The 12,344-nt window shown below is 39.4% G+C and overlaps 1 protein-coding gene across 4 annotated transcripts in view; it reads right to left on the bottom strand.

Moving 5' to 3' along the window:
• Positions 1-1,142: 1,142 nt before the first annotated feature.
• Positions 1,143-12,344, bottom strand: part of TRAF3IP1 (TRAF3 interacting protein 1) — an 81,105-nt gene continuing 69,903 nt past the window's right edge. For 2 of the 4 annotated variants that reach the window (XM_044673375.1, XM_044673376.1), the window contains 2 exons: positions 9,639-9,862; positions 1,145-1,475 (listed from right to left, as the gene is read on the bottom strand). In XM_044673375.1, the coding sequence (XP_044529310.1) occupies positions 1,310-1,475; positions 9,639-9,862 (390 nt within the window). In that variant the 3' untranslated portion in view covers positions 1,145-1,309. Of the gene's footprint in view, positions 1,476-9,638; positions 9,863-12,344 lie in introns of all 4 variants that reach the window. The other 2 variants (XM_044673374.1, XM_044673373.1) reach the window with 2 other exon arrangements.

Genomic DNA, 12,344 nt, shown 5'->3' with positions numbered 1-12,344 from the left:
CTCGCTATGGAAGGAGGGTCTCGTGACCTTCCAAGCTCTTCTACCCCGACTGCTGCGGGATGGCGGCCCGTCCCAGCTCATCCTGCCATGCCACTGGGCACACTCAACTCTGGAGTGGAAAATGGGAATGGGGGAACGGGGCGGTCCTCAGTGCACACACATAATAATCTCAGCCAGCAGAATTTTAGAAATGTAACTAGCAGGAGACACAATTGAAAACCAGTTAAGTTTATCTCCAAATACACCGAAATCCTTTATCCAGGAACTGAGACTTCTGTAAGTATCTCCAATGTTAGAGGCAAATGCAAAACAATATAAATAATATAAAAAATGGGCTTTAAAAAATAAGTTTTCTGGAAAAGGTAACACACCAGCACGCCAGAATAAACGCGCCCACTTTGGTCTTCTCTTTGTGGTTGTTATAAAGCATTTTACAAAATGTGCCCCACAAAGCAAAGCAAAGGCACCAGAATGTCGCCCGCCCGTGCTGGGCCAGACCGAGTTCTTTCTCGAACTCGGACGATGGTGATCGCTTACCCGTTTCCGTCCAGCCTGGCCAGTGGCAATGCACATGTGGAGGACAGAAGAGAGGAGGTTGGACGATTTCGTACTAGGAATATATCCGGAAAAACAATGAAATTTGTTTAAAAAATCATTTAACTTTTAAGACATGCAACAAACCGATAGGAAGATAGTAGAAAGGAATACCTGCAGCTAAAATGAGGAAAGAAACATGAAGACAGACAAGTATTTTAAGGAACGTGTGCACTTATATTAACCCTTTCCAAATGCAGACACAAATTCAACACAAACAGGAATTCATTTTCAGCGTTTTAAAGGCCTTTTGTTCTACGTATAAAATGACTATCAAAAATTCATTTACCCTGGCAAAAAGTTTCTCTGTGCTTGACCTAGAGAACCCCCTAGAACTTCTAGGTCACAAATAATTTTTAAAATTGGGACCCGGTCTCAAACTGACGGAAAGAGAAGACTGCCATTCATTTGTAGCTGCAAGATGTACTTTCCAGAACTCCCCAGAGGGACTAGCCGAGCAAGTTCGCAAGCAGAGGGGGGTTGCAGGGTACATGGAAAGGGAACTGGATGTCACTAGAAAATCCCCGCCCCGCCCCCCCAACACCCAGGTCATCCCACCCGCCAACAATTGACATTTCGAAAGCTCGGTCACACGGTGGGCTGATGGCACGGTTTTCTTCGCCAACTGTGAGAGGTGAAAGGACCAGCTTTCGCTCATCCACGCATCCCTCCCTTTCGTGTTAAAATGGGCAGGGCTCCGGGTCCTTTCAGGCCTTCATCTCCGTGAGCTAATGTTGATGCTGTAGACCATCTTCTGGATCTTCTCCTCATTTTTCAGGATGTTGGCCTTCACCGCACAGATCTTGTCTTGCTGGTCCTTAATCAACTGCTCCAATTCGACTAGCTCTGCCTTGAGAGGCTCCACCGCACAGTCTGTGATGCTAAGCAGAAACAGGAATGGGCAGCAGGTCAGTCATGGGGGCACTTGTTTTCCCGTTTAAGCATCTAAGGATTTATGATTGATTTAATCTATCACTAGTGGCAGAGGGAGAGAGGTAATCGGAGACAGGGTTGATCTCCGAGTTCCAAACTGCCCACAGCAGACAAAATTGTTCAAGCTGATTCAAAGATCAAACACTAAATTTACAAAACAGGGGTTTGAAAATCAAAATGTTAGACAACTAAATACACTTTTAAAAATATAGCCAAAAATGGACAGCAACTAGGGATTGTCGTCTGGAGGAGTTAGATGAAGAGGAAGGAAAGAACTAAATGTTGGTGAGAGCACACTGAGCAAACTCCCCCTAATCTTAGGTGTTCTTGTGCCAAGGCGGCAAAATACTTTGATTTAGTGAATTAAAAAAACACAACAGAATGAGATTCTCGAAATTAATGGGATGAGTTTAAAAAAATTAACCTTCATACCTGAGGCAAATTCCTGTGGACATAAATTAGGCATAACTTTGTGGTAAAAAGAGCTGATTTTTCATCCCGCTTCAACTTCACCCCTAACATTCATGAAATCTCTCTCTGATGGGTATGAGATGATACCTCAAAACTGTTTTGGTTTGTATCTCCTTAATCAGTAGTGATTTAGAGCATTTTTTTCATGTACCTACATATATGGCTTTGATTTCTTCAACCAAAAACCGTCTGTTCATATCTTTTGCCTATTTATCAATTGGGGGATGGCTCTTATTTCTATAAATTTGACAGAGCTCTCTCTCTATATTTTATACATTTATATATTTTAGATATAAGACCTCTATCTGAGAGATTGTCTACAAAAATTTACTCCCTTTTTCTGCTTTTTTCTAAGCTGGGAAATGTTTTATTTGTACAGAAACTGTTTAATTTAATGTACCCCAAATGATCTCTTTTACACTGCACAATGCTCCCCATTTCTTGTTTACTCACAAATACCTCTCCTATCCTTACATCTGATAGACAACATGGTCCCTGTTCTTTTAATTTGCTTATGATATCTCTTTTTAAGACTAGATAATGCATCCGTTTTGATCTTCTCTTAGTGAATGGTGTAAGATATTGGTCTCTACCTACTTTCTGCCAAAATACCTTCTAGTTGTGTTCAGTAATTTTTACCAAATAGTGATTTCCTATCCCAGTAATCTAGCTATATTTTTGTCAAATACCAAGTTGCTATAATCTTTTATTGATGTTTATTGTATGTCTATTGCACTGATCTATTTCTTAGCCAAAGCCAGGTAAGTTTGAAAATTATTGCTTTATAATAGTTTAAAATCCCATACTGCTAGGCCTCTTTCCTGTATATTTTTTCACTAATTCTTTTTCTAGTTTTGATTTTTGTTCTTCTAAATGAATGGTTATATTTTTTCTAGCTCAATAAGATAAATTTTTGGTAATTATGGGTGGCATTGAATAAGTAAATTAGTTTAGATAATATTGTCAATTGGTTCTGCCCATCTATAAACAATATTTCTCCAAGTGATTTATAATTGTTTCTGTAGTTCCTGGGTATGATTTAGCAGGTAAACTCCCAAGTATTTTATCTCTTCTTGCAGGATTTAGTAATATGTAAACATGTTGGTGATTTATATGGGCTTCTTTTACATACTGCTACTTTGCCAAAATGATTGATTCAAGTAACTTTTTAGTTGAATCTCTAGCATGATCCACATATAACCTCTCATTACCTCTTTTCCCATTCTGCTTTCTCCATTTTTTTTCTTCTCTTACTGCTATTGCTAGCATTTCTAAAACTATGTTAAATAATACTGGAAATAATGGACATTCTCTCTCTTTCTTTCTTTCTTTCTTTCTTTCTTTCTTTCTTTCTTTCTTTCTTTCTTTCTTTCTTTCTTTCTTTTTCTTCCTTCCTTCCTTCCTTCTTTCCTTCCTTCCTTCTTTCCTTCCTTCCTTCCTTCCTTCCTTCCTTCCTTCCTTCCTTCCTTCCTTCCTTCCTTCCTTTCTAAAATCCTTACCTTCCATCTTGGAATCAATACTGTGTGCTGGTTCTAAGGCAGAAGAGTGGTAAGGGTAGGCAATGGGAGCTAAGTGTCTTGCCCAGGGTCACATAGCAAGGAAGTGTCTGAGGCCACATTTGAACCCAGGACCTACCATCTCTAGGCCTGGCTCTCAAGCCACTGAACCATCTAGCTGCTCCCTCTTGTTTCGTTTCTGTTCTGATTGGGAAGGTTTCTAGCTTATTCTTGTTACAAATAATACTCGCTGATGGTTCCAGGTGGATGCTTTGTATCATTCTAAGAAAAATTCCATTTATACCTATTCTTTCTGGTATTTTTAATAGCAAGGAGTGTTCTGTTTTATCAAAGTTTTGTTTTTTGCATCTCTTGATATAATCATATGATTTTCATTATGTTTGCTATTAACATAATCATTTATGTTGATAGTTTTCCTTATATTAAACCCTTCCTGCATTCCAGGCATAAACCCTATTTGGTGACAATGTATAATCTTTGTGACATATTGTTGTAATCTCCTAGCTAGTGTTTTATTTAGGATTTTTGCATCCATATCCATTATTGAAATGGGTCTGTAATTTTCTTTCCATTTTTGCTCTTTCTCATTTACAGTATCAGTACCATATTTGTTTCATAAAAGGGGTTTGGTAAAACTCCTTTATTATTTCAAATAATTTATTTAATATTGAATTAGTTGATCTTCAAATGTCTGGTAGAATCTACTTGTAAATCCATCTGGTCCTGATGCTTTTTTCTTAGGATGTTCATTTATGGCTTGTTCAATTACTTTTTCTAAAATAGGCTTATTTAGATATTCTATTTCCTCCTCTGATAGACTAAGCAGCTCATAATTTTGTAAATATTTCTTCATTTCACTTACATTATTAAATTTGTTGGCATATAACTGAGAAAAATAACTCCTAATTCCAATTTCTCAAATTTAGAGAGAACAAAGTCACATTTTTAAGACTACAAGCCGTTCCCTAAATGACAAATGGTCAAAGGATATGAACAAGCTATTTTCAGATGAAGAAATGAAACCAATCAAAAATCATATGAAAAAATGTTCTAAATCATTCTTGATTAGAGAAATACAAATTAAGCACCAACCCACACTTATCAGATTGGCCAATAGGAGAGTAAAGGAAAATGATAAAAGTTGGAGATGTGATAAAATTGGGACACTAATGCATTGTTGGTGGAGTTGTAAATGGATCCAACCATTCTGGAGGACAATTTGGAACTATGCCCAAAGGGCAAAAAACTGCATACCCTTTGATCCAGTAATACCATTATTGGGACTCTATACCAAGAAGGTAATAAAAAAGAGGGAAGTACTTACTTGGACAAAAGATATTTATAGGACCTCTTTTTGTGTTGGCAAAGAATTGGAAATTGAGGGGTTGTATATCAGTTGAGGAATGGCTGAACAAATTGTGGTACATACTGGTGATGGAGTACTGCTGTGCTTATAAGAAATGATGAGCAAGATGATTTCAGAAAAAGCTGGAAAGATCTGCATGAACTGATGCAGAATGAAATAAGCAGAACTGTATATTGTATAATATTGTATTATTGTATACAATAATTGTATAATGATGAAATTTGAAAACCTTAGCTACTCTCAGCAATACAGTGGTTTAGGACAATGCTGAAGGACTTATGGCAAAGAATGTTATCTACCTCCAAAGAAAAAGCTGCTGAAGTCAGATGAAGATCAAAGCTTACTAGCCTTCATATTAGTTTATTTATGGTTTTATTTTGGGATTTTGGTTTTATGTGAGTATTCTCTTACAACAATGACCAATACGGAAGTATGCTTTGCATGATAATACATGTATAATTCAGATCAAATTGCTTACTGTCTCTGAGAAGGGTAGGGAGACAATTTGGATCTTATAATTTTGGAAAATGTATGTTGAAAATTGTTATTACATGTAATTTGGAAAATAAAATATCTTTGAATTAAAAAAAAATTCCAAATAATTGCTTTAATTTCATCTTCATTGGTGGTATAGTCACCCTTTTCACCTTTAATGTTGGTGATTTGAGTTATCTCTCTCTTTTTTTTAACCCTTACCTTCTGTTTTAGAATTAATGCTGTTTATTGGTTTTAAGGCAGAAGAGTGGTAAGGGCTGGGCAATGGCGGTCAAGTGATTTGCCCAGGGACACACAGCTAGGAAGTATCGGAGGGCAGATTTGAATCCAGGACCTCTTGTCTCTGGTTCTGGCTTTCAATCCACTGAGCCACCCAACTGTTCCCTCTTCTCTCTTTTTCAATCATATTAACCAATGGTTTATCTATTTTGTTAAAATTTTAAATAAAACCAACTCCTAAATTCATTTCTTAGTTCAATGGTTTCTTTCCTTCATATTCAATTTTATTGTTCTCATTTTTAATTTTTTGGCTTTCTAATTTGGTGTTTAGTTGGGGACTTTTAATATATCTTTTTTCTAGTTTCTAATTGCATTTCGAATTCACCAATCCATTCTTTCTCTAATTTACTAAGATACACATTTAGAGATAAAAATTTTCCTCTATTTACTGCTTTTTCTGTATCCCTTAAGTTTTGGTATGTCATCTCATTATGATCTTTCTCTAATGAAATTATTTATTGTTTCTATGAATTAACACACTCATTCTTTAAGATTAAGTTATTTAGCCTAGAATTAATTTTTATTTTGTGTTTCCAGGGTCCTTTATATATAATTTTTATTGAATTATGGTCTGAAAAGGATGTATTTAATATTTGTGCTTTTCTACATTTAACAATAATGTTTTTGTTTCCTATATATGTCTAATTTTTTATAAAGGTATCATGCATTGCTGAGAAGTTATACTCTTTTCTAATCCTATCCATTTATTTCCAGATAGCTATCATATTTAAATTATCTAAGATTCTATTTGTCTTCTTGACTTCTTCCTTATTTTTCATTACATTTATCTAGTTCTGAGAGGGGAAAAGTCCCTCATTATTCATTGTTTTGTTATATATTTCTATCTGTAATTCATTTAGCTTTTCCTTTAAAAAATTGGACACTATAACATTTTGTGCATATAGGGTTAATATTGATAATATTTTCATTATCTATTGTTACCTTTTAACCTAATATAGTCTCTTTGTTTATCTTTTGCTTATATCTATTTTAGCTTTAACTTTGTCAGAGATTATTACTGCTACCTCCTCTTTTTTTTTTGTATCAGTTGAGGCACAGTATATTCTGCTCCAATCTTTTACTTTTACTCTATGTGTATCTCTCATTTTTAAGCATGTTTCTTGTAAACCACATATTGTTGGGTTTGGGATTTTGCTCCACTCTGCTATCCATTTCCAATTTATGAGTGAATTCAACCCAGTCATGTTCAAAGCTATAATTACTAGTTGTTTATTTCCCTCTATTCTATTTTTTTCTCACTGACGGTCCTTCTCTTCTTCTCCTTTTGCCATATCTCTCCTCAGACATCCAGTTTCTTCTGTCCATTTCCTCTCCAATTCAATTCCCTTCTTAGAACCCCATCCTTATCCTCTCCCCTAGTTCTTGCCCTCCTAGTTCTAAATCAACTCATCCTTCTAATGGTCCTTCCCTTGTCTCTCCCCTCAAATCTCCAAGTTCTTATTCTGTTCCCTCTTCCAAAAGTCCTTCCTTTATCCTCTCACCAGGCTCTTTTTATTTCTTCACATGAATTCCCTTTTAAAAATCCTTCCTTTATCCTCTCCTGAGAGACTCTCCCTTATCACCTAACCTTTTCCTCTATTTCTTGGTATGTTCTCCCTCTTAGGAATTTCTCCCTTTCCTTATTCCCTCACCCTTTTTCTCTTAATCTATACTCCACTCTCTTAAGTCCCTTAAGGGGACTCTGTTCCTCCGTTATCCTGTCCACTCACCCTGTTTCTCTGTATGCTATTAGCCATATATTTGTTTCCTCTTTAACCCAAGTCTGATGAGGTTAGCATTCTAGTACTACCAGCCCTCCACTCCTTCCTCTCCTTCTCTGTTCCAATTATTCCACTTATGCCTCTTTTATAAAACAATTGTTCCATTTCACCTCTTCCTGCCCTATTTTATTGTTATTTTTAGCTTATTCTATTATATTTAGATTGACCTAAAGTCTTCTATCTATATATGATCTTTCAAACTACCCAAGTAATAATGTCATTCTAAACATTCTTCATGTTAAAGATGGCATTTTCTCATATAGGAAGTAAACAATTTGACCTTGTAAGGTCCCTTATAATTGTTTTTTCATGTTGACCTTCTTATGATTCTTACAGACAGAATTTTCTAATGAGTTGTTTCCTCCCGGACCCCAACTCAAGAATAACTCCTCTAGCTTGTTAAATATCCATTTTTTCCCCTTGTGTAATTATGCTCAGTTTTGCTGGGTATTCTATTCTTGGTTGTAAACCCAGATCATTTGCTTTTTAAAATACTGTGTTCCATGCCTTTCATTCTTTTAAAGTTGAAGCTCCTAAGGCTTCTGTTATTCTGACTGTAGCTCCACAGTACTTAAATTGATATTTTCCCCTTGTTGCTTGTAATATTTTCTCCTTAATCTGAGAGTTGCAGAACTTAGCAATCATATTTCCTGTGTATTTTAATTGTGATGTCTCTTTGTGATGGTGAGCTGTAGATTCTTTCCATTTCCCTGGTTCCAGGCAATTTTCCTTTAGATTTCTTGGAGAATGGTGCCTAAGCTCTTTCTGATCCTAACTTTCCAGTAATCTGATAATTTTTACATTGTCTTTCCTATATCTATTTTCTAGGTCACTTATTTTTGTAATCTATGTTTCATATTCTCTCCTATTATTTCATTATTATGACTTTGTTTTGTTATTTCTTGTTACCTTAGAAAGTCATGGGCTTCCTCTTGTCCAGTTCTAATTCTTAGTGAGTTATTTTCTTTCATGATTGGATCTCTTTTTCCAATTGGGTGATCTTTCATAATTTTCTTGATTTTCTTGCATTGCTCTTATTCCTCCCCCTCCCCCCAAGTTTTACCTCAACCTCTCTCATTTGGTTTTTGAAATCTTTTTTAAGCTCTTCCAAAAATTCTTTTTGGACATGGGATTATTTGGTGTTTTTTTCTTTGCTGATTTAGAAGTAGGTGTTTTAACTTCACTGTCCCCCAAATTCAAACCCAGGTCTTTTCTGTCCCCATAACAGCTATTTATAGTTGAGTTCTTTCTCTTTGGCTTGCTCATTTTTTTTCCTTCAAATTTTAGCAGCCAACGAATAGGCTTTATTGTTAGTTTTCTATTTTGAGTTGGACTTTGTTCTCAGGATGTGTGTGTGTGTGGGGGGTGGGGGTTGATGCCTCCAGTTTTAGGATTTTTCGTATTTGCTGTTTCCTAGGACCCATTTAGTTCTTCTAATTTCTATAATCTAGGGTGAGTCAGATGTAGTCCCTGTTTCCCCCAACTCAAACCCCAGTCTGGGACTGACCTCCGGTGTTCCAACTAGAGCCTCCTCCTACCCCTCTCCATAGTTCTGCCATGGCAGAACCAGGACAGCAGCCAAGGACTCTACTCTCCTGTGGGTCACCGCAGTCAGCAAGGCCCCAGGCCCTCCTCAAGCATCCTCCTTCTTTGCTCCTCCTCTCCCAAAGTCACAGCCTGGGACAAAGCTGGTATCTAATCTGTTCACCAACCATTGCCCCGCATGGACATTCCAGATTCTCAATTTAATTCTGTAAGGAGGGAGCCTAGAAGTGCAGTACTTCAGAAGGGGCAGGAGCACTGGAGGGTGATCTCTCTTAGCTTCCTTCCACTTAACCATGTTGCCTGAGATCCTATAGCCTTGTTTAGTTCCATGTGGAGTCCACCGTCCCCCCAGACATTCTTCCTCCTCAGACGTGGGCTACCCCACACATCTTTCACTCGTAAAGATGAATTTTTTGACCCCAAGTACGGAACCTTATATCCATCTCTAAGATATTCCATGCCCTGCTCTCAAATCTCTCCTGGGGGAGCTGTGTGGAGGCCCTGCCTGCGTCTCCCTCAAGCCTGCCCACTCCTCACCTCTGCTCTTTGAGGAGCCCTATGTGTGTTGGGGGCGCTCTCTGCAGCCCTGCCTCAGTTCGCAGGGCTCCCTGGGCTGTGCCCACCCCTCACCTGTACACAGCCCTGCCCGCCTCTCACCTCTGCTCTTTCTGCAGGGCCTCGGCATGCTGCTTGTTCTCTGAGTGCCACACCTGGAGCTCATTCTGCATGGCGTCCATGTCCTCCTGGATGTAGTCCATGATCTTCCCCAGGGGGAGGGCGCTCCTACAGAGCGTCTGAATAGACGTCCGCAGCTTCTCAATCTCCTTGGACACGATGTCCTTCTCCTTCTTCCAGGCTGCTTCCAACAGAAGTGGCCTCTCCTGGTGAAGTTTGAAAAGGAAAAAGAGAAAACATCAAAGTGAGGGCAAGTAAATGAAAATTAAAAAGTCGAACCCAACACCAAATGAAACAAGAAGCAGAATTCCTGGAGCATTGGAGGAAGCAGGAGGTGCTGAGCCAGGCCCCCACGGTGTGGGCCTCGACCCACCAAGGCCCTCAGACTCCAGGGAGCTTAGGGGAGAAAAGGGCATGAGCCTGAGGCCCAAGTCCTCCCTGCCCCAGGACAGAAACAGCTTTCCCACCAGCTCCTCTAACCCCGTCTCCGAGGCTTGGAGGCTCTGGGGCTGGACACGGGATCTCCCCCGACTCTACGAGGAGGACAAGAATGGTTGGGAGGTTTGCCCCAGAGACCGAACTGGGGTCACAGGATCCTACACCTGGAGCTAGAAGGGGCCACCGAGGCCAGTCAGTCCAATCCCCTCATTTCACAGATGAGGACTCTGAGGCTGAATTTAGACCCAGCTTTTGCCTCTCCATGCACGCAGGGTTCCTTCCCCTTCTCTTCCTCCCATCCCCAGCCCACTCTTACACTATGTCTACAAGGAAACTTGCATTACATTTTAGGGTAGCTTTTAGAGCAAAGGCTGTCACACAGCTGAGAAGGGGGACCTCCAGGCCCTTCCACCTCCTCTCCTCCTTGAATAATGGTTACTGCATAAAAATACCATCAAACCTGTCTGAACGTCTACTGTGAGGGCTACTTTGGCTCATGGCCACACTTCACCCATGTGGGGCTGGGTACGTGCAAGGCGTCTCTCCACCATAAACAAGCCCTGCTATGAGCTGTCGGGTGGTCTTGGAGACCTGAGATAGCCCAGAAAGAAGTTCATGGTCCTGGAGCCCGCCTGGTGATGAGCCTCTCCACCCGAGCAGGGAACAAGATGGCAAGTCATCTCATGGGTTGTAGACTAGCTGTCAAGCCATAATGATAAAGAGAACTTCTTCATAGGGGATTGCCCTACACCAAACAAATCAGTTTTCCTTTATTTCATCTGAGTCAGCCAGGATGTACTGGACTTGGAATTAAAAGATCTGATTTGGGGTTCTGACTCTCCTGCTGATTTCACTTTGAGACCTTGGCAAAGTCATTTCACTTGGGTTGTCGTCTAGAAATTGGGAGGGGGTGATCTGTTTCAAGGTCTGCAATATTACATGGGAAGTAAACATTGGTGACGGGAACAAACTGATTTCCAAATACAAGTCAGTATATTACTGTCTTGCAACATTAAGTGAGAGTCTCAGAGAAACAGAGGAAGATTTGTGCTGATGCTGAATGAAGGAAGCATGAACAGGAAAACTGTATACAAGGACTCTATCAATGGACACCGAATGAATTTAAAACCACCACCAAACTGAATGCTGTGCTGCTAAAAGAGCTGCTAAAAGCTTGGCCCCAGAGAAGAAATTAGGCTCTGGCCATGGTGGTGAACCTATGGCACACGTGCCATGGGCAGCACTCAGAGTCTGAGCACAGAGTTCGCCAGAGGGCCGTGGGACGGGGCTGCTCCCCTGCCCCTTTCTCCATGCACCTGAGAACATCACCTGCCCCTCTAAAAGGTTCGCCATCACTGGGCTATGGAATGGGGCAGTGCTGCTTAGTTTAGCTGAATTGTTTTCTTTGTCTTTTTTCTTACAAGGGACGATTTCGTGGAGTAGAAAGGAGAAAGATATATTGAAGTGGAAGGTGAAAAGGTATCAATAAAAATCTTAACAAGAGCCATTTCTCCTAAGACATTACCTGAAAGATTTGGCATGATTCTCATGTTAGTATTTTAAGAACCAAATTATATTCTCAATCTGTGACTGATTTATTTCATTTCTGTCAAATGAGCATTCAGAGAAATCAAGCTGGGAATATGTTGGCTATGAAGGAAATGAGCGAGGACAACAGAGAAAATTCACAGTTTTCAATTCTACACAAATAGTTAACGAGGGAGGCTTTGGAAACTATCATCTTAACTTTTATTTAGGAGTAAAAAATTAATTCGAATGAAGGCAGACTGAGTCAAATATCCCAATTTGCACAACAGCATTTCCCCAAGATGCAAAGAGATCTTCAGAGATCATCATTATATCTTTGGTTGAAACAACCACTTGAGCATCAGGGCACTGAGGTTCTGAAGCTATTGGGGGTTTCCAAAGCACCTTTTCATTGTTCACCTTTGGCTTCCTATTCTTCTCTGACCCAGAACTAAGAAACCGAAAGACTCATTTTCAAATCAATAATCTCATTCAAGAAAGAATCAACATTTTGAGAAAGTTCGAGCTGAAATGACAATCTCTCGGAAGCCATGCTTGTTTTGACCAATCTTGGAGGTATATTCAGAAATGACTCAATATCTTTATTTTCCCTAATGGGAGGAGGTCAGGGTAGGAGACCAAACCCAATTCTTTCTCTCTCTCTCTCTCTCTCTCTCTCTCTCTCTCTCTCTCTCTCTCTCTCTCTCTCTCTCAATCTCTCTC

Source organism: Gracilinanus agilis, chromosome 4, assembly GCF_016433145.1.
Source record: "Gracilinanus agilis isolate LMUSP501 chromosome 4, AgileGrace, whole genome shotgun sequence".
Lineage (NCBI taxonomy): Eukaryota > Metazoa > Chordata > Mammalia > Didelphimorphia > Didelphidae > Gracilinanus > Gracilinanus agilis.
The sequence above is the reverse complement of the archived record's forward strand: the minus strand, read 5'-3'. Positions and strand labels throughout refer to the sequence as shown.